This window comes from Oncorhynchus nerka, linkage group LG3, assembly GCF_034236695.1.
Source record: "Oncorhynchus nerka isolate Pitt River linkage group LG3, Oner_Uvic_2.0, whole genome shotgun sequence".
NCBI classification, from domain to species: domain Eukaryota; kingdom Metazoa; phylum Chordata; class Actinopteri; order Salmoniformes; family Salmonidae; genus Oncorhynchus; species Oncorhynchus nerka.
In genome coordinates this window covers 1019537-1041220 of record NC_088398.1, presented here as the reverse complement: position 1 = coordinate 1041220, position 21684 = coordinate 1019537, and the positions used below count along the sequence as shown (strand labels likewise).

At 48.3% G+C, this 21684-nt stretch overlaps 1 protein-coding gene across 2 annotated transcripts in view; it reads left to right on the top strand.

Annotated features, from left to right (window-relative positions):
* The window catches only part of LOC115127454 (phospholipid-transporting ATPase ID-like), a 233356-nt gene that overhangs the window by 91457 nt on the left and 120215 nt on the right, over positions 1–21684 (top strand). Inside the window, exons 3-4 of one of the 2 annotated variants that reach the window (XM_065006872.1) lie at positions 19829–19887; positions 20099–20212. In XM_065006872.1, coding sequence (XP_064862944.1) covers positions 19829–19887; positions 20099–20212 — 173 coding nt within the window. The remainder of the gene's footprint in view (positions 1–19828; positions 19888–20098; positions 20213–21684) is intronic. The other variant, XM_065006880.1, reaches the window with a different exon arrangement.

Sequence of the window (21684 nt, the reverse complement as noted above, 5' to 3'; positions counted from 1 at the left end):
TGTTTTGGTAGGTCAGACAGGACTGTGTGTTTTGGTAGGTCAGACAGGACTGTGTGTTTTGGTAGGTCAGACAGGGCTGTGTGTTTTTTGGGTAGGTCAGATGGGGCTGTGTGTTTTGGTAGGTCAGACAGGACTGTGTGTTTTGGTAGGTCAGATGGGGCTGTGTGTTTTGGTAGGTCAGACAGGACTGTGTGTTTTGGTAGGTCAGACAGGACTGTGTGTTTTGGTAGGTCAGACAGGACTGTGTGTTTTGGTAGGTCAGATGGGGCTGTGTGTTTTGGTAGGTCAGACAGGACTGTGTGTTTTGGTCAGGTCAGACAGGACTGTGTGTTTTGGTAGGTCAGACAGGACTGTGTGTTTTGGTAGGTCAGATGGGTTTTGGTAGCTGTCAGACAGGGCTGTTTTTGGTAGGTCAGACAGGACTGTGTGTTTTGGTAGGTCAGACAGGACTGTGTGTTTTGGTAGGTCAGACAGGGGGCTGTGTGTTTTGGTAGGTCAGACAGGGCTGTGTGTTTTGGTAGGTCAGATGGGGCTGTGTGTTTTGGTAGGTCAGACGGGACTGTGTTTTGGTAGGTCAGATGGAGCTGTGTGTTTTGGTAGGTCAGACAGGACTGTGTGTTTTGGTAGGTCAGACAGGGCTGTGTGTTTTGGTAGGTCAGACAGGGCTGTGTGTTTTGGGTCAGGTCAGACAGGACTGTGTGTTTTGGTAGGTCAGACAGGGCTGTGTGTTTTGGTAGGTCAGACAGGACTGTGTTTTTGGTAGGTCAGATGGGGCTGTGTGTTTTGGTAGGTCAGACAGGACTGTGTGTTTTGGTAGGTCAGACAGGGCTGTGTGTTTTGGTAGGTCAGACAGGACTGTGTGTTTTGGTAGGGGGCTCAGACAGGACTGTGTGTTTTGGTAGGTCAGACAGGGCTGTGTGTTTTGGTAGGTCAGACAGGGCTGTGTGTTTTGGTAGGTCAGACAGGACTGTGTGTTTTTTGGTAGGTCAGACAGGACTGTGTGTTTTGGTAGGTCAGACAGGACTGTGTGTTTTGGTAGGTCAGACAGGACTGTGTGTTTTGGTAGTCAGACAGGTCAGATGGGGCTGTGTGTTTTGGTAGGTCAGACAGGACTGTGTGTTTTGGTAGGTCAGACAGGGCTGTGTGTTTTGGTAGGTCAGACAGGGCTGTGTGTTTTGGTAGGTCAGACAGGACTGTGTGTTTTGGTAGGTCAGACAGGACTGTGTGTTTTGGTAGGTCAGACAGGGCTGTGTGTTTTGGTAGGTCAGATGGGGCTGTGTGTTTTGGTAGGTCAGACAGGACTGTGTGTTTTGGTAGGTCAGATGGGGCTGTGTGTTTTTTTGGTAGGTCAGACAGGACTGTGTGTTTTGGTAGGTCAGACAGGACTGTGTGTTTTGGTAGGTCAGACAGGACTGTGTGTTTTGGTAGGTCAGATGGGGCTGTGTGTTTTGGTAGGTCAGACAGGACTGTGTGTTTTGGTAGGTCAGACAGGACTGTGTGTTTTGGTAGGTCAGACAGGACTGTGTGTTTTGGTAGGTCAGATGGGGCTGTGTGTTTTGGTAGGTCAGACAGGACTGTGTGTTTTGGTAGGTCAGACAGGACTGTGTGTTTTGGTAGGTCAGACAGGGCTGTGTGTTTTGGTAGGTCAGACAGGGCTGTGTGTTTTGGTAGGTCAGATGGGGCTGTGTGTTTTGGTAGGTCAGACGGGACTGTGTTTTGGTAGGTCAGATGGAGCTGTGTGTTTTGGTAGGTCAGACAGGACTGTGTGTTTTGGTAGGTCAGACAGGGCTGTGTGTTTTGGTAGGTCAGACAGGGCTGTGTGTTTTGGTAGGTCAGACAGGACTGTGCGTTTTGGTAGGTCAGACAGGGCTGTGTGTTTTGGTAGGTCAGACGGGACTGTGTTTTGGTAGGTCAGATGGAGCTGTGTGTTTTGGTAGGTCAGACAGGACTGTGTGTTTTGGTAGGTCAGACAGGGCTGTGTGTTTTGGTAGGTCAGACAGGACTGTGTGTTTTGGTAGGTCAGACAGGACTGTGCGTTTTGGTAGGTCAGACAGGGCTGTGTGTTTTGGTAGGTCAGATGGGGCTGTGTGTTTTGGTAGGTCAGACAGGACTGTGTGTTTTGGTAGGTCAGATGGGGCTGTGTGTTTTGGTAGGTCAGACAGGACTGTGTGTTTTGGTAGGTCAGACAGGACTGTGTGTTTTGGTAGGTCAGATGGGGCTGTGTGTTTTGGTAGGTCAGACGGGACTGTGTTTTGGTAGGTCAGATGGAGCTGTGTGTTTTGGTAGGTCAGACAGGGCTGTGTGTTTTGGTAGGTCAGATGGGGCTGTGTGTTTTGGTAGGTCAGACAGGACTGTGTGTTTTGGTAGGTCAGACAGGACTGTGTGTTTTGGTAGGTCAGACAGGACTGTGTGTTTTGGTAGGTCAGACAGGACTGTGTGTTTTGGTAGGTCAGACGGGACTGTGTTTTGGTAGGTCAGACAGGGCTGTGTGTTTTGGTAGGTCAGACAGGGCTGTGTGTTTTGGTAGGTCAGACAGGACTGTGTGTTTTGGTAGGTCAGACAGGACTGTGTGTTTTGGTAGGTCAGACAGGGCTGTGTGTTTTGGTAGGTCAGATGGGGCTGTGTGTTTTGGTAGGTCAGACAGGACTGTGTGTTTTGGTAGGTCAGATGGGGCTGTGTGTTTTGGTAGGTCAGACAGGACTGTGTGTTTTGGTAGGTCAGACAGGACTGTGTGTTTTGGTAGGTCAGACAGGACTGTGTGTTTTGGTAGGTCAGATGGGGTTGTGTGTTTTGGTAGGTCAGACAGGACTGTGTGTTTTGGTAGGTCAGACAGGACTGTGTGTTTTGGTAGGTCAGACAGGACTGTGTTTTGGTAGGTCAGATGGGGCTGTGTGTTTTGGTAGGTCAGACAGGACTGTGTGTTTTGGTAGGTCAGACAGGACTGTGTGTTTTGGTAGGTCAGACAGGGCTGTGTGTTTTGGTAGGTCAGACAGGGCTGTGTGTTTTGGTAGGTCAGATGGGGCTGTGTGTTTTGGTAGGTCAGACGGGACTGTGTTTTGGTAGGTCAGATGGAGCTGTGTGTTTTGGTAGGTCAGACAGGACTGTGTGTTTTGGTAGGTCAGACAGGGCTGTGTGTTTTGGTAGGTCAGACAGGGCTGTGTGTTTTGGTAGGTCAGACAGGACTGTGCGTTTTGGTAGGTCAGACAGGGCTGTGTGTTTTGGTAGGTCAGACAGGGCTGTGTGTTTTGGTAGGTCAGATGGAGCTGTGTGTTTTGGTAGGTCAGACAGGACTGTGTGTTTTGGTAGGTCAGACAGGGCTGTGTGTTTTGGTAGGTCAGACAGGGGCTGTGTGTTTTGTGTGTTTTGGTAGGTCAGACAGGACTGTGCGTTTTGGTAGGTCAGACAGGGCTGTGTGTTTTGGTAGGTCAGATGGGGCTGTGTGTTTTGGTAGGTCAGACAGGACTGTGTGTTTTGGTAGGTCAGATGGGGCTGTGTGTTTTGGTAGGTCAGACAGGACTGTGTGTTTTGGTAGGTCAGACAGGACTGTGTGTTTTGGTAGGTCAGACAGGACTGTGTGTTTTGGTAGGTCAGATGGGGCTGTGTGTTTTGGTAGGTCAGACAGGACTGTGTGTTTTGGTAGGTCAGACAGGACTGTGTGTTTTGGTAGGTCAGACAGGGCTGTGTGTTTTCAGACAGGGCTGTGTGTTTTTCAGACAGACTGTGTGTTTGCAGGTCAGACAGGGCTGTGTGTTTTGGTAGGTCAGATGGGGCTGTGTGTTTTGGTAGGTCAGACAGGACTGTGTGTTTTGGTAGGTCAGACAGGACTGTGTGTTTTGGTAGGTCAGACAGGACTGTGTGTTTTGGTAGGTCAGACAGGACTGTGTGTTTTGGTAGGTCAGACGGGACTGTGTTTTGGTAGGTCAGACAGGACTGTGTGTTTTGGTAGGTCAGACAGGACTGTGTGTTTTGGTAGGTCAGACAGGACTGTGTGTTTTGGTAGGTCAGACAGGACTGTGTGTTTTGGTAGGTCAGACAGGACTGTGTGTTTTGGTAGGTCAGACGGGACTGTGTTTTGGTAGGTCAGATGGGGCTGTGTGTTTTGGTAGGTCAGACAGGACTGTGTGTTTTGGTAGGTCAGACAGGGCTGTGTGTTTTGGTAGGTCAGACAGGGCTGTGTGTTTTGGTAGGTCAGACAGGACTGTGTGTTTTGGTAGGTCAGACAGGACTGTGTGTTTTGGTAGGTCAGACAGGGCTGTGTGTTTTGGTAGGTCAGATGGGGCTGTGTGTTTTGGTAGGTCAGACAGGACTGTGTGTTTTGGTAGGTCAGATGGGGCTGTGTGTTTTGGTAGGTCAGACAGGACTGTGTGTTTTGGTAGGTCAGACAGGACTGTGTGTTTTGGTAGGTCAGACAGGACTGTGTGTTTTGGTAGGTCAGATGGGGCTGTGTGTTTTGGTAGGTCAGACAGGACTGTGTGTTTTGGTAGGTCAGACAGGACTGTGTGTTTTGGTAGGTCAGACAGGACTGTGTGTTTTGGTAGGTCAGATGGGGCTGTGTGTTTTGGTAGGTCAGACAGGACTGTGTGTTTTGGTAGGTCAGACAGGACTGTGTGTTTTGGTAGGTCAGACAGGACTGTGTGTTTTGGTAGGTCAGACAGGGCTGTGTGTTTTGGTAGGTCAGACAGGGCTGTGTGTTTTGGTAGGTCAGATGGGGCTGTGTGTTTTGGTAGGTCAGACAGGACTGTGTGTTTTGGTAGGTCAGACAGGACTGTGTGTTTTGGTAGGTCAGACAGGACTGTGTGTTTTGGTAGGTCAGATGGGGCTGTGTGTGTTTTGGTAGGTCAGACAGGACTGTGTGTTTTGGTAGGTCAGACAGGACTGTGTGTTTTGGTAGGTCAGATGGGGCTGTGTGTTTTGGTAGGTCAGACAGGACTGTGTGTTTTGGTAGGTCAGACAGGACTGTGTGTTTTGGTAGGTCAGACAGGACTGTGTGTTTTGGTAGGTCAGACAGGACTGTGTGTTTTGGTAGGTCAGACGGGGCTGTGTGTTTTGGTAGGTCAGACAGGACTGTGTGTTTTGGTAGGTCAGACAGGACTGTGTGTTTTGGTAGGTCAGACAGGACTGTGTGTTTTGGTAGGTCAGACAGGGCTGTGTGTTTTGGTAGGTCAGACAGGGCTGTGTGTTTTGGTAGGTCAGATGGGGCTGTGTGTTTTGGTAGGTCAGACAGGACTGTGTGTTTTGGTAGGTCAGACAGGACTGTGTGTTTTGGTAGGTCAGACAGGACTGTGTGTTTTGGTAGGTCAGATGGGGCTGTGTGTGTTTTGGTAGGTCAGACAGGACTGTGTGTTTTGGTAGGTCAGACAGGACTGTGTGTTTTGGTAGGTCAGACAGGGCTGTGTGTTTTGGTAGGTCAGACAGGGCTGTGTGTTTTGGTAGGTCAGATGGGGCTGTGTGTTTTGGTAGGTCAGACGGGACTGTGTTTTGGTAGGTCAGATGGGGCTGTGTGTTTTGGTAGGTCAGACAGGACTGTGTGTTTTGGTAGGTCAGACAGGGCTGTGTGTTTTGGTAGGTCAGATGGGGCTGTGTGTTTTGGTAGGTCAGACAGGACTGTGTGTTTTGGTAGGTCAGATGGGGCTGTGTGTTTTGGTAGGTCAGACAGGACTGTGTGTTTTGGTAGGTCAGACAGGACTGTGTGTTTTGGTAGGTCAGACAGGACTGTGTGTTTTGGTAGGTCAGACAGGACTGTGTGTTTTGGTAGGTCAGACAGGACTGTGTGTTTTGGTAGGTCAGACAGGACTGTGTGTTTTGGTAGGTCAGATGGGGCTGTGTGTTTTGGTAGGTCAGACAGGACTGTGTGTTTTGGTAGGTCAGACAGGACTGTGTGTTTTGGTAGGTCAGACAGGACTGTGTGTTTTGGTAGGTCAGACAGGGCTGTGTGTTTTGGTAGGTCAGACAGGGCTGTGTGTTTTGGTAGGTCAGACGGGGCTGTGTGTTTTGGTAGGTCAGACAGGACTGTGTGTTTTGGTAGGTCAGATGGGGCTGTGTGTTTTGGTAGGTCAGACAGGACTGTGTGTTTTGGTAGGTCAGACAGGACTGTGTGTTTTGGTAGGTCAGACAGGGCTGTGTGTTTTGGTAGGTCAGACAGGGCTGTGTGTTTTGGTAGGTCAGACAGGACTGTGTGTTTTGGTAGGTCAGACAGGACTGTGTGTTTTGGTAGGTCAGACAGGACTGTGTGTTTTGGTAGGTCAGACAGGACTGTGTGTTTTGGTAGGTCAGACAGGACTGTGTGTTTTGGTAGGTCAGACAGGGCTGTGTGTTTTGGTAGGTCAGACAGGACTGTGTGTTTTGGTAGGTCAGACAGGACTGTGTGTTTTGGTAGGTCAGACAGGACTGTGTGTTTTGGTAGGTCAGACAGGGCTGTGTGTTTTGGTAGGTCAGACAGGGCTGTGTGTTTTGGTAGGTCAGATGGGGCTGTGTGTTTTGGTAGGTCAGACAGGACTGTGTGTTTTGGTAGGTCAGGTGGGGCTGTGTGTTTTGGTAGGTCAGATGGGGCTGTGTGTTTTGGTAGGTCAGACAGGACTGTGTGTTTTGGTAGGTCAGGTGGGGCTGTGTGTTTTGGTAGGTCAGATGGGGCTGTGTGTTTTGGTAGGTCAGACAGGACTGTGTGTTTTGGTAGGTCAGATGGGGCTGTGTGATTTGGTAGGTCAGACAGGACTGTGTGTTTTGGTAGGTCAGATGGGGCTGTGTGTTTTGGTAGGTCAGACAGGACTGTGTGTTTTGGTAGGTCAGACAGGACTGTGTGTTTTGGTAGGTCAGACAGGGCTGTGTGTTTTGGTAGGTCAGACAGGGCTGTGTGTTTTGGTAGGTCAGATGGGGCTGTGTGTTTTGGTAGGTCAGACAGGACTGTGCGTTTTGGTAGGTCAGACAGGACTGTGTGTTTTGGTAGGTCAGACAGGACTGTGTGTTTTGGTAGGTCAGATGGGGCTGTGTGTTTTGGTAGGTCAGATGGGGCTGTGTGTTTTGGTAGGTCAGACAGGACTGTGTGTTTTGGTAGGTCAGACAGGACTGTGTGTTTTGGTAGGTCAGACAGGACTGTGTGTTTTGGTAGGTCAGACAGGACTGTGTGTTTTGGTAGGTCAGACAGGACTGTGTGTTTTGGTAGGTCAGACAGGACTGTGTGTTTTGGTAGGTCAGATGGGCTGTGTGTTTTGGTAGGTCAGACAGGACTGTGTGTTTTGGTAGGTCAGACAGGACTGTGTGTTTTGGTAGGTCAGACAGGACTGTGTGTTTTGGTAGGTCAGATGGGGCTGTGTGTTTTGGTAGGTCAGACAGGACTGTGTGTTTTGGTAGGTCAGACAGGACTGTGTGTTTTGGTAGGTCAGATGGGGCTGTGTGTTTTGGTAGGTCAGATGGGGCTGTGTGTTTTGGTAGGTCAGACAGGACTGTGTGTTTTGGTAGGTCAGACAGGACTGTGTGTTTTGGTAGGTCAGACAGGACTGTGTGTTTTGGTAGGTCAGACAGGACTGTGTGTTTTGGTAGGTCAGATGGGGCTGTGTGTTTTGGTAGGTCAGACAGGACTGTGTGTTTTGGTAGGTCAGATGGGGCTGTGTGTTTTGGTAGGTCAGACAGGACTGTGTGTTGTGGTAGGTCAGATGGGGCTGTGTGTTTTGGTAGGTCAGACAGGACTGTGTGTTTTGGTAGGTCAGACAGGACTGTGTGTTTTGGTAGGTCAGACAGGACTGTGTGTTTTGGTAGGTCAGATGGGGCTGTGTGTTTTGGTAGGTCAGACAGGACTGTGTGTTTTGGTAGGTCAGACAGGACTGTGTTTTTTGGTAGGTCAGACAGGACTGTGTGTTTTGGTAGGACAGACAGGACTGTGTGTTTTGGTAGGTCAGATGGGGCTGTGTGTTTTGGTAGGTCAGACAGGACTGTGTGTTTTGGTAGGTCAGACAGGACTGTGTGTTTTGGTAGGTCAGACAGGACTGTGTGTTTTGGTAGGTCAGACAGGGCTGTGTGTTTTGGTAGGTCAGACAGGGCTGTGTGTTTTGGTAGGTCAGATGGGGCTGTGTGTTTTGGTAGGTCAGACAGGACTGTGTGTTTTGGTAGGTCAGGTGGGGCTGTGTGTTTTGGTAGGTCAGATGGGGCTGTGTGTTTTGGTAGGTCAGACAGGACTGTGTGTTTTGGTAGGTCAGGTGGGGCTGTGTGTTTTGGTAGGTCAGATGGGGCTGTGTGTTTTGGTAGGTCAGACAGGACTGTGTGTTTTGGTAGGTCAGATGGGGCTGTGTGTTTTGGTAGGTCAGACAGGACTGTGTGTTTTGGTAGGTCAGATGGGGCTGTGTGTTTTGGTAGGTCAGACAGGACTGTGTGTTTTGGTAGGTCAGACAGGACTGTGTGTTTTGGTAGGTCAGACAGGGCTGTGTGTTTTGGTAGGTCAGACAGGGCTGTGTGTTTTGGTAGGTCAGATGGGGCTGTGTGTTTTGGTAGGTCAGACAGGACTGTGTGTTTTGGTAGGTCAGGTGGGGCTGTGTGTTTTGGTAGGTCAGATGGGGCTGTGTGTTTTGGTAGGTCAGACAGGACTGTGTGTTTTGGTAGGTCAGATGGGGCTGTGTGTTTTGGTAGGTCAGACAGGACTGTGTGTTTTGGTAGGTCAGATGGGGCTGTGTGTTTTGGTAGGTCAGACAGGACTGTGTGTTTTGGTAGGTCAGACAGGACTGTGTGTTTTGGTAGGTCAGACAGGGCTGTGTGTTTTGGTAGGTCAGACAGGGCTGTGTGTTTTGGTAGGTCAGATGGGGCTGTGTGTTTTGGTAGGTCAGACAGGACTGTGCGTTTTGGTAGGTCAGACAGGACTGTGTGTTTTGGTAGGTCAGACAGGACTGTGTGTTTTGTAGGTCAGATGGGGCTGTGTGTTTTGGTAGGTCAGATGGGGCTGTGTGTTTTGGTAGGTCAGATGGGGCTGTGTGTTTTGGTAGGTCAGATGGGGCTGTGTGTTTTGGTAGGTCAGACAGGACTGTGTGTTTTGGTAGGTCAGACAGGACTGTGTGTTTTGGTAGGTCAGATGGGGCTGTGTGTTTTGGTAGGTCAGATGGGGCTGTGTGTTTTGGTAGGTCAGACAGGACTGTGTGTTTTGGTAGGTCAGACAGGACTGTGTGTTTTGGTAGGTCAGACAGGACTGTGTGTTTTGGTAGGTCAGATGGGGCTGTGTGTTTTGGTAGGTCAGACAGGACTGTGTGTTTTGGTAGGTCAGATGGGGCTGTGTGTTTTGGTAGGTCAGACAGGACTGTGTGTTTTGGTAGGTCAGGTGGGGCTGTGTGTTTTGGTAGGTCAGATGGGGCTGTGTGTTTTGGTAGGTCAGACAGGACTGTGTGTTTTGGTAGGTCAGGTGGGGCTGTGTGTTTTGGTAGGTCAGATGGGGCTGTGTGTTTTGGTAGGTCAGACAGGACTGTGTGTTTTGGTAGGTCAGATGGGGCTGTGTGTTTTGGTAGGTCAGACAGGACTGTGTGTTTTGGTAGGTCAGATGGGGCTGTGTGTTTTGGTAGGTCAGACAGGACTGTGTGTTTTGGTAGGTCAGACAGGACTGTGTGTTTTGGTAGATCAGACAGGGCTGTGTGTTTTGGTAGGTCAGACAGGGCTGTGTGTTTTGGTAGGTCAGATGGGGCTGTGTGTTTTGGTAGGTCAGATGGGGCTGTGTGTTTTGGTAGGTCAGACAGGACTGTGTGTTTTGGTAGGTCAGATGGGGCTGTGTGTTTTGGTAGGTCAGATGGGGCTGTGTGTTTTGGTAGGTCAGACAGGACTGTGTGTTTTGGTAGGTCAGACAGGACTGTGTGTTTTGGTAGGTCAGACAGGGCTGTGTGTTTTGGTAGGTCAGACAGGGCTGTGTGTTTTGGTAGGTCAGATGGGGCTGTGTGTTTTGGTAGGTCAGACAGGACTGTGCGTTTTGGTAGGTCAGACAGGACTGTGTGTTTTGGTAGGTCAGACAGGACTGTGTGTTTTGGTAGGTCAGATGGGGCTGTGTGTTTTGGTAGGTCAGATGGGGCTGTGTGTTTTGGTAGGTCAGATGGGGCTGTGTGTTTTGGTAGGTCAGATGGGGCTGTGTGTTTTGGTAGGTCAGATGGGGCTGTGTGTTTTGGTAGGTCAGACAGGACTGTGTGTTTTGGTAGGTCAGATGGGGCTGTGTGTTTTGGTAGGTCAGATGGGGCTGTGTGTTTTGGTAGGTCAGACAGGACTGTGTGTTTTGGTAGGTCAGACAGGACTGTGTGTTTTGGTAGGTCAGACAGGGCTGTGTGTTTTGGTAGGTCAGACAGGGCTGTGTGTTTTGGTAGGTCAGATGGGGCTGTGTGTTTTGGTAGGTCAGACAGGGCTGTGCGTTTTGGTAGGTCAGACAGGACTGTGTGTTTTGGTAGGTCAGACAGGACTGTGTGTTTTGGTAGGTCAGATGGGGCTGTGTGTTTTGGTAGGTCAGATGGGGCTGTGTGTTTTGGTAGGTCAGATGGGGCTGTGTGTTTTGGTAGGTCAGACGGGGCTGTGTGTTTTGGTAGGTCAGACAGGACTGTGTGTTTTGGTAGGTCAGACAGGACTGTGTGTTTTGGTAGGTCAGATGGGGCTGTGTGTTTTGGTAGGTCAGATGGGGCTGTGTGTTTTGGTAGGTCAGACAGGACTGTGTGTTTTGGTAGGTCAGACAGGACTGTGTGTTTTGGTAGGTCAGACAGGACTGTGTGTTTTGGTAGGTCAGATGGGGCTGTGTGTTTTGGTAGGTCAGACAGGACTGTGTGTTTTGGTAGGTCAGATGGGGCTGTGTGTTTTGGTAGGTCAGACAGGACTGTGTGTTTTGGTAGGTCAGGTGGGGCTGTGTGTTTTGGTAGGTCAGATGGGGCTGTGTGTTTTGGTAGGTCAGACAGGACTGTGTGTTTTGGTAGGTCAGGTGGGGCTGTGTGTTTTGGTAGGTCAGATGGGGCTGTGTGTTTTGGTAGGTCAGACAGGACTGTGTGTTTTGGTAGGTCAGATGGGGCTGTGTGTTTTGGTAGGTCAGACAGGACTGTGTGTTTTGGTAGGTCAGACAGGACTGTGTGTTTTGGTAGGTCAGACAGGGCTGTGTGTTTTGGTAGGTCAGACAGGGCTGTGTGTTTTGGTAGGTCAGATGGGGCTGTGTGTTTTGGTAGGTCAGACAGGGCTGTGCGTTTTGGTAGGTCAGACAGGACTGTGTGTTTTGGTAGGTCAGACAGGACTGTGTGTTTTGGTAGGTCAGATGGGGCTGTGTGTTTTGGTAGGTCAGATGGGGCTGTGTGTTTTGGTAGGTCAGATGGGGCTGTGTGTTTTGGTAGGTCAGATGGGGCTGTGTGTTTTGGTAGGTCAGACAGGACTGTGTGTTTTGGTAGGTCAGACAGGACTGTGTGTTTTGGTAGGTCAGATGGGGCTGTGTGTTTTGGTAGGTCAGATGGGGCTGTGTGTTTTGGTAGGTCAGACAGGACTGTGTGTTTTGGTAGGTCAGACAGGACTGTGTGTTTTGGTAGGTCAGACAGGACTGTGTGTTTTGGTAGGTCAGATGGGGCTGTGTGTTTTGGTAGGTCAGACAGGACTGTGTGTTTTGGTAGGTCAGATGGGGCTGTGTGTTTTTGGTAGGTCAGACAGGACTGTGTGTTTTGGTAGGTCAGGTGGGGCTGTGTGTTTTGGTAGGTCAGATGGGGCTGTGTGTTTTGGTAGGTCAGACAGGACTGTGTGTTTTGGTAGGTCAGGTGGGGCTGTGTGTTTTGGTAGGTCAGATGGGGCTGTGTGTTTTGGTAGGTCAGACAGGACTGTGTGTTTTGGTAGGTCAGATGGGGCTGTGTGTTTTGGTAGGTCAGACAGGACTGTGTGTTTTGGTAGGTCAGATGGGGCTGTGTGTTTTGGTAGGTCAGACAGGACTGTGTGTTTTGGTAGGTCAGACAGGACTGTGTGTTTTGGTAGATCAGACAGGGCTGTGTGTTTTGGTAGGTCAGACAGGGCTGTGTGTTTTGGTAGGTCAGATGGGGCTGTGTGTTTTGGTAGGTCAGATGGGGCTGTGTGTTTTGGTAGGTCAGACAGGACTGTGTGTTTTGGTAGGTCAGATGGGGCTGTGTGTTTTGGTAGGTCAGATGGGGCTGTGTGTTTTGGTAGGTCAGATGGGGCTGTGTGTTTTGGTAGGTCAGATGGGGCTGTGTGTTTTGGTAGGTCAGACAGGACTGTGTGTTTTGGTAGGTCAGACAGGACTGTGTGTTTTGGTAGGTCAGATGGGGCTGTGTGTTTTGGTAGGTCAGATGGGGCTGTGTGTTTTGGTAGGTCAGACAGGACTGTGTGTTTTGGTAGGTCAGACAGGACTGTGTGTTTTGGTAGGTCAGACAGGACTGTGTGTTTTGGTAGGTCAGATGGGGCTGTGTGTTTTGGTAGGTCAGACAGGACTGTGTGTTTTGGTAGGTCAGATGGGGCTGTGTGTTTTTGGTAGGTCAGACAGGACTGTGTGTTTTGGTAGGTCAGACAGGACTGTGTGTTTTGGTAGATCAGACAGGGCTGTGTGTTTTGGTAGGTCAGACAGGGCTGTGTGTTTTGGTAGGTCAGATGGGGCTGTGTGTTTTTGGTAGGTCAGATGGGGCTGTGTGTTTTTGGTAGGTCAGACAGGACTGTGTGTTTTGGTAGGTCAGATGGGGCTGTGTGTTTTGGTAGGTCAGATGGGGCTGTGTGTTTTGGTAGGTCAGATGGGGCTGTGTGTTTTGGTAGGTCAGATGGGGCTGTGTGTTTTGGTAGGTCAGACAGGACTGTGTGTTTTGGTAGGTCAGACAGGACTGTGTGTTTTGGTAGGTCAGATGGGGCTGTGTGTTTTGGTAGGTCAGATGGGGCTGTGTGTTTTGGTAGGTCAGACAGGACTGTGTGTTTTGGTAGGTCAGACAGGACTGTGTGTTTTTGGTAGGTCAGACAGGACTGTGTGTTTTGGTAGGTCAGATGGGGCTGTGTGTTTTGGTAGGTCAGACAGGACTGTGTGTTTTGGTAGGTCAGATGGGGCTGTGTGTTTTGGTAGGTCAGACAGGACTGTGTGTTTTTGGTAGGTCAGGTGGGGCTGTGTGTTTTGGTAGGTCAGATGGGGCTGTGTGTTTTGGTAGGTCAGACAGGACTGTGTGTTTTGGTAGGTCAGATGGGGCTGTGTGTTTTGGTAGGTCAGACAGGACTGTGTGTTTTGGTAGGTCAGATGGGGCTGTGTGTTTTGGTAGGTCAGACAGGACTGTGTGTTTTGGTAGGTCAGACAGGACTGTGTGTTTTGGTAGATCAGACAGGGCTGTGTGTTTTGGTAGGTCAGACAGGGCTGTGTGTTTTGGTAGGTCAGATGGGGCTGTGTGTTTTGGTAGGTCAGATGGGGCTGTGTGTTTTGGTAGGTCAGACAGGACTGTGTGTTTTGGTAGGTCAGACAGGACTGTGTGTTTTGGTAGGTCAGACAGGACTGTGTGTTTTGGTAGGACAGACAGGACTGTGTGTTTTGGTAGGTCAGATGGGGCTGTGTGTTTTGGTAGGTCAGACAGGACTGTGTGTTTTGGTAGGTCAGACAGGACTGTGTGTTTTGGTAGGTCAGACAGGACTGTGTGTTTTGGTAGGTCAGACAGGGCTGTGTGTTTTGGTAGGTCAGACAGGGCTGTGTGTTTTGGTAGGTCAGATGGGGCTGTGTGTTTTGGTAGGTCAGACAGGACTGTGTGTTTTGGTCAGGTCAGGTCAGACAGGACTGTGTGTTTTGGTAGGTCAGACAGGACTGTGTGTTTTGGTAGGTCAGATGGGGCTGTGTGTTTTGGTAGGTCAGACAGGACTGTGTGTTTTTGGTAGGTCAGACAGGACTGTGTGTTTTGGTAGGTCAGACAGGACTGTGTGTTTTGGTAGGTCAGACAGGACTGTGTGTTTTGGTAGGTCAGACAGGGCTGTGTGTTTTGGTAGGTCAGATGGGGCTGTGTGTTTTGGTAGGTCAGACAGGACTGTGTGTTTTGGTAGGTCAGATGGGGCTGTGTGTTTTGGTAGGTCAGACAGGACTGTGTGTTTTGGTAGGTCAGATGGGGCTGTGTGTTTTGGTAGGTCAGACAGGACTGTGTGTTTTGGTAGGTCAGACAGGACTGTGTGTTTTGGTAGGTCAGACAGGGCTGTGTGTTTTGGTAGGTCAGACAGGGCTGTGTGTTTTGGTAGGTCAGATGGGGCTGTGTGTTTTGGTAGGTCAGATGGGGCTGTGTGTTTTGGTAGGTCAGATGGGGCTGTGTGTTTTGGTAGGTCAGACAGGACTGTGTGTTTTGGTAGGTCAGACAGGACTGTGTGTTTTGGTAGGTCAGACAGGGCTGTGTGTTTTGGTAGGTCAGACAGGGCTGTGTGTTTTGGTAGGTCAGATGGGGCTGTGTGTTTTGGTAGGTCAGATGGGGCTGTGTGTTTTGGTAGGTCAGACAGGACTGTGTGTTTTGGTAGGTCAGACAGGACTGTGTGTTTTGGTAGGTCAGACAGGACTGTGTGTTTTGGTAGGTCAGATGGGGCTGTGTGTTTTGGTAGGTCAGATGGGGCTGTGTGTTTTGGTAGGTCAGACAGGACTGTGTGTTTTGGTAGGTCAGACAGGACTGTGTGTTTTGGTAGGTCAGACAGGACTGTGTGTTTTGGTAGGTCAGATGGGACTGTGTGTTTTGGTAGGTCAGATGGGGCTGTGTGTTTTGGTAGGTCAGACAGGACTGTGTGTTTTGGTATGTCAGACAGGACTGTGTGTTTTGGTAGGTCAGACAGGACTGTGTGTTTTGGTAGGTCAGACAGGGCTGTGTGTTTTGGTAGGTCAGACAGGGCTGTGTGTTTTGGTAGGTCAGATGGGGCTGTGTGTTTTGGTAGGTCAGACAGGACTGTGTGTTTTGGTAGGTCAGGTGGGGCTGTGTGTTTTGGTAGGTCAGATGGGGCTGTGTGTTTTGGTAGGTCAGACAGGACTGTGTGTTTTGGTAGGTCAGATGGGGCTGTGTGTTTTGGTAGGTCAGACAGGACTGTGTGTTTTGGTAGGTCAGATGGGGCTGTGTGTTTTGGTAGGTCAGACAGGACTGTGTGTTTTGGTAGGTCAGACAGGACTGTGTGTTTTGGTAGGTCAGACAGGGCTGTGTGTTTTGGTAGGTCAGACAGGGCTGTGTGTTTTGGTAGGTCAGATGGGGCTGTGTGTTTTGGTAGGTCAGACAGGACTGTGTGTTTTGGTAGGTCAGACAGGACTGTGTGTTTTGGTAGGTCAGACAGGACTGTGTGTTTTGGTAGGTCAGATGGGGCTGTGTGTTTTGGTAGGTCAGATGGGGCTGTGTGTTTTGGTAGGTCAGACAGGACTGTGTGTTTTGGTAGGTCAGACAGGACTGTGTGTTTTGGTAGGTCAGACAGGACTGTGTGTTTTGGTAGGTCAGATGGGACTGTGTGTTTTGGTAGGTCAGATGGGGCTGTGTGTTTTGGTAGGTCAGACAGGACTGTGTGTTTTGGTATGTCAGACAGGACTGTGTGTTTTGGTAGGTCAGACAGGACTGTGTGTTTTGGTAGGTCAGATGGGGCTGTGTGTTTTGGTAGGTCAGACAGTGCTGAACAAGGCTATTCCTCAGGAGGATGAGACTAGAGGGACTGACATGCATGCTGCTGCACAGGAAACCACTGGTGTGTGTGTGGTTGAGGGGCTGGTTATAGACTGGTCTGCTGACAGAGACAAACAGGAAGGAAGTTAGAAGGTATGTGACTGTGTGTGTACTGTATGCTTTTTTCCGATTCCTCTGAAACAGGACAGGGGCAGTGTTTGCCTGACCTACCTGTGACTGTGTGTGTACTGTATGCTTTTTTTCAGATTCCTCTGAAACAGGACAGGGGCAGTGTTTGCCTGACCTACCTGTGGTTAATGTGTATGTGTGTGGGGTTTCATATCATTATTAATAGTTTGGTTTCTATAGTATTATCTGTCAGATGATTCCCCTGACCACGCATTGTTAGCAATGAGGACAGAGGACAGACCTTTTCACCTCACTCTCTTCTTCACACTTTATTGGTATGTGTGCGTGTGTGTGTGTGTGTGTGTGTGTGTGTGTGTGTGTGTGTGTGTGTGTGTGTGTGTGTGTGTGTGTGTGTGCTCTACTCTGGATAAACAGAGCAGTCATTTAATTTTAAAAGCTCTCATCAATATTAGAGGACAGAAGGAGGCAGGGAGAGTTTCTCCAAAACATTCACTGCATCAATCAGCACAAAAAGCCTTTAACAGAGAGAGAGAGAGAGAGAGAGAGAGAGAGAGAGAGAGTGGAGAGAGAGAGAGAGAGAGAGAGAGAGAGAGAGAGTGGAGAGAGAGAGAGTGAGAGAGAGAGAGAGAGACAGAGAGAGAGAAAGCGAAGGGGAGTGAGAGAATACAGTTTCTCTAAGTTGATCAACCAGAGGGAGAGCATTGTTGCTAAGGGGAAGGGAGTTAGTCTCTTAATATTTAGAGTGAGGGATGGAGGAACACTGTATATATATATAATATGACATTTGTAATGTCTTTATTGTTTTGAAACTTCTGTATGTGTAATGTTTACTGTTAATTTTTATTGTTTATTTCACTTTATATATTCACTTTATATATTATCTACCTCACTTGCTTTGGCAATGTTAACACATGTTTCCCATGCCAATAAAGCCCTTGAATTGAATTGAATTGAATTGGAGGGAGGGAGGAGTTTGAGTGGCTGGAGAGCTGGAGCTTTTAGCATCCTCCTAGAGAGAGAGAGAGAGATACCCACTAATTATCAAAATCCAGAAAAGAGCCGTTAAATTCAAACCTTCCATAACAAAGCCATCACCTACAGAGAGATGAACCTGGAGAAGAGTCTCCTAAGCAAGCTGGTCCTGGGGCTCTGTTGACAAACACAAACAGACCCTACAGAGCCCCAGGACAACAGCACAATTAGATCCAACCAAATCATGAGAAAACAAAAAGATAATTACTTGACACATTGGAAAGAATTTACAAAAAAACAGAGCAAACTAGAATGCTATTTGTCCCTAAACAGAGAGTACACAGTGGCAGAATACCTGACCACTGTGACTGACCCAAAATTAAGGAAAGCTTTGACTATGTACAGACTCAGTGAGCATAGCCTTGCTATTGAGAAAGGCCGCCGTAGACAGACCTGGCTCTCAAGAGAAGACAGGCTATGTGCTCACTGCCCACAAAATGAGGTGGAAACTGAGCTGCACTTCCTAACCTCCTGTCCAACGTATGACCATATTAGAGACACATATTTCCCTCAGATTACACAGATCAACAAAAAATTTGAAAACAAATCCAATTTTGATAAACTCCCATATCTACTGGGTGAAATTCCACAGTGTGCCATCAAAGCAGCAAGATTTGTGACCTGTTGCCACAAGAAAAGGGCAACCAGTGAAGAACAAACACCATTGTAAATACAACCCATATTTATGCTTATTTATTTTCTCTTGTGTACTTTAACCATTTGTACATTGTTAAAACACTGTATATATATATATAATATGACATTTGTAATGTCTTTATTGTTTTGAAACAGCTGTATGTGTAATGTTTACCTGTTCATTTTTATTGTTTATTTCACTTTTGTTATATTCTCTACCTCACTTGCTTTGGCAATGTTAACACATGTTTCCCATGCCAATAAAGCCCCTTGAATTGAACTGAATTGAATTGGGAGAGAGACATAGAGAGAGACAGGGAGATAGAGAGAGAGAGACTTTAGTTTGAGGTATGAATAATCCCTCAAAGTGTAGGCATATTCAGTGAGGTTTTAAAAACAACATCTGACTGACTCAAACTACAGCCTTCAGCATAAAGGTCTGATACTCATTAACGTATACACCTCAACGTACGTACACATTGACCTCACATCAAAGTACACATTAATCTCACCTCAATATACAAATTCACCTCAACTCAACGTACACATTTTCCTCACCTCAACGTATGAATTCACCTCACCTCAACGTACACATTCACCTCACCTCAACGTACACATTCACCTCACCTCAACGTACACATTCACCCCAACTCAAGGTATACATTCACCTCAACGTACACATTCACCTCACCTCAAGGTATACATTCACCTCAACTCAACGTACTCATTCACCTCACCTCAACATACACATTCACCTCATCTCAACGTACACATTCACCTCACCTCAATGTACACATTCACCTCAACGTACACATTCACCTCAACTCAAGGTACACATTCACCTCAACGTACTCATTCAACTCAACGTACTCATTCACCTCACCTCAACGTACACATTCACCTCAACTCAAGGTATACATTCACCTCAACGTACTCATTCAACTCAACGTACACATTCACCTCAACTCAAGGTATACATTCACCTCAACATACACATTCACCTCAACTCAAGGTATACATTCACCTCAACATACACATTCACCTCAACTCAAGGTATACATTCACCTCAACGTACACATTCACCTCAACTCTAGGTATACATTCACCTCAACGTACTCATTCAACTCAACGTACACATTCACCTCAACATACACATTCACCTCAACTCAAGGTATACATTCAGCTCAACATACACATTCACCTCAACTCAAGGTATACATTCACCTCAACATACACATTCACCTCAACTCAAGGTATACATTCACCTCAACGTACACATTCACCTCAACTCTAGGTATACATTCACCTCAACGTACACATTCACCTCAACTCAAGGTATACATTCACCTCAACGTACACATTCACCTCAACTCTAGGTATACATTCACCTCAACGTACACATTCACCTCAACTCAAGGTATACATTCACCTCAACATACACATTCACCTCAACTCAAGGTATACATTCACCTCAACATACACATTCACCTCAACTCAAGGTATACATTCACCTCAACATACACATTCACCTCAACTCAAGATATACATTCATCTCACCTCATCTCACCTTGTAACTCTGTGTTGTTGTTTGTGTCGCACTGCTTTGCTTTATCTTGGCCAGGTTGCAGTTGTAAATGAGAACTTGTTCTCAACTGGCCTACCTGGTTAAATAAAGGTGACATTAATTAGATGTATTTGTTTATTTAAAAACTCAAGGTATACATTCACCTCAGCTGACCTCTACAGAGTCATGACCTGTTTATTCCCTTAGTGACGCAGGGATCACACACACCCTCCAGGGGTGGGTTAACTGTGTATGATCTGAGCCTGTTGGGTTGTTCATGTTCAGAAGCACCAGCCAAACAGAGCTAATTCCTCTTACAACGTGATTGACCTGCCAGTCAGTGTGTGTGTGTGTGTGTGCGTGTGTAGCTCTATATTGATTTGGTTGTACTGTATATGTAAATGAGATAAATCAACCTCCCTCCATCTCTCTTTTTCTGTCCAACACAGACTGTAGTTACAGATGTTCTATGCTAATCTGACCAGTTTCTGTGAAGGAAACTGTGGATTATTATGTGGATTATAATTAATGGACAGTTGTGTAGAGGTTGATACATTTTTAGTTTAGTCTGACATTTTAAAGTGGAAATTACAACATTTAGAAGCCTTTTTAAACCTTGAATACACTGAAAATGTGCCTTTCCTGCTGCAAAGGAAAATTCCCTGTGACAACAGAGGGATCAAATTAACATAGAACATCTGTATTGATGAATGAGTGATATTGACTCGGCCTGGGACTCGGCCTGGGATAATCACCCTCTTATGAACACACACACAAAGGCAAGGTCCCTGGCAGGGAATCTGTGTGTTATCCCAAAGATATTTTTGGTTAAGATGTTTCAGAGTTGTGTTATTCAAAGTTATGTGTTGTCTGTCTCACAGTTGTGTTGTGTGTGTTTCACCAGAGGAGGAGAGGAGGGTCCGGGCCAATGACAGAGAATACAACGAGAAGTTTCAGTATGCGGTAAGAGAGATAGTTTGTGTGTTTGTACATGATTATATATGTGTATTTATGTTTAAGTACATTACATGACTAATAATAGACCAACATTTTCTATTTTTGTAGTAATTAGTATTTCACATTTAGAACATACCTTCCTCTATTCCCCCTTCTCTTTATCTCTCTATCTCTCTTTATCTCTCTTTATCTCTCTCTCGCTCTCTGTCTCTCTCAGAGTAACTGTATTGTGACGTCTAAGTACAACGTCATCACCTTTCTGCCCGTCAACCTGTTTGAACAGTTCCAGGAAGTGGCCAACACCTACTTCCTCTTTCTGCTCATACTGCAGGTAAGATGGAAGCAGGGAGAGGAAGTGGAGGTATGGGGAGGGCAGAGAGAGACGGGGATAAAGTAATGGAGGGAGAGGAAGTGGAGGTATCGGGAGGGCAGAGAGAGACGGGGATAAAGTCATGGAGGGAGAGGAAGTGGAGGTATGGGGAGGGCAGAGAGAGACGGGGATAAAGTAATGGAGGAAGTGGAGGTATGGGGAGGGCAGAGAGAGACAGGGATAAAGTAATGGAGGAAGTGGAGGTATGGGGAGGGCAGAGAGAGACGGGGATAAAGCAATGGAGGGAGAGGAAGTGGAGGTATGGGGAGGGCAGAGAGAGACGGGGATAAAACAATGGAGGGAGAGGAAGTGGAGGTATGGGGAGGGCAGAGAGAGACGGGGATAAAGTAATGGAGGGAGAGGAAGTGGAGGTATGGGGAGGGCAGAGAGAGACGGGGATAAAGCAATGGAGGGAGAGGAAGTGCAGGTATGGGGAGGGCAGAGAGAGACGGGGATAAAGTAATGGAGGGAGAGGAAGTGGAGGTATGGGGAGGGCAGAGAGAGACGGGGATAAAGCAATGGAGGGAGAGGAAGTGGAGGTATGGGGAGGGCAGAGAGAGACGGGGATAAAGTAATGGAGGGAGAGGAAGTGGAGGTATGGGGAGGGCAGAGAGACGGGGATAAAGTAATGGAGGGAGAGGAAGTGGAGGTATGGGGAGGGCAGAGAGAGACGGGGATAAAGCAATGGAGGAAGAGGAAGTGGAGGTATGGGGAGGGCAGAGAGACAGGGATAAAGTAATGGAGGGAGAGGAAGTGGAGGTATGGGGAGGGCAGAGAGAGACGGGGATAAAGTAATGGAGGGAGAGGAAGTGGAGGTATGGGGAGGGCAGAGAGAGACGGGGATAAAGTAATGGAGGGAGAGGAAGTGGAGGTATGGGGAGGGCAGAGAGAGACGGGGATAAAGTAATGGAGGGAGAGGAAGTGGAGGTATGGGGAGGGCAGAGAGAGACGGGGATAAAACAATGGAGGGAGAGGAAGTGGAGGTATGGGGAGGGCAGAGAGAGACAGGGATAAAGTAATGGAGGGAGAGGAAGTGGAGGTATGGGGAGGGCAGAGAGAGACGGGGATAAAGTAATGGAGGGAGAGGAAGTGGAGGTATGGGGAGGGCAGAGAGAGACAGGGATAAAGTAATGGAGGGAGAGGAAGTGGAGGTATGGGGAGGGCAGAGAGAGACAGGGATAAAGTAATGGAGGGAGAGGAAGTGGAGGTATGGGGAGGGCAGAGAGAGACGGGGATAAAGTAATGGAGGGAGAGGAAGTGGAGGTATGGGGAGGGCAGAGAGAGACGGGGATAAAGTAATGGAGCGAGAGGAAGTGGAGGTATGGGGAGGGCAGAGAGAGACGGGAATAAAGTAATGGAGGGAGAGGAAGTGGAGGTATGGGGAGGGCAGAGAGAGACGGGGATAAAACAATGGAGGGAGAGGAAGTGGAGGT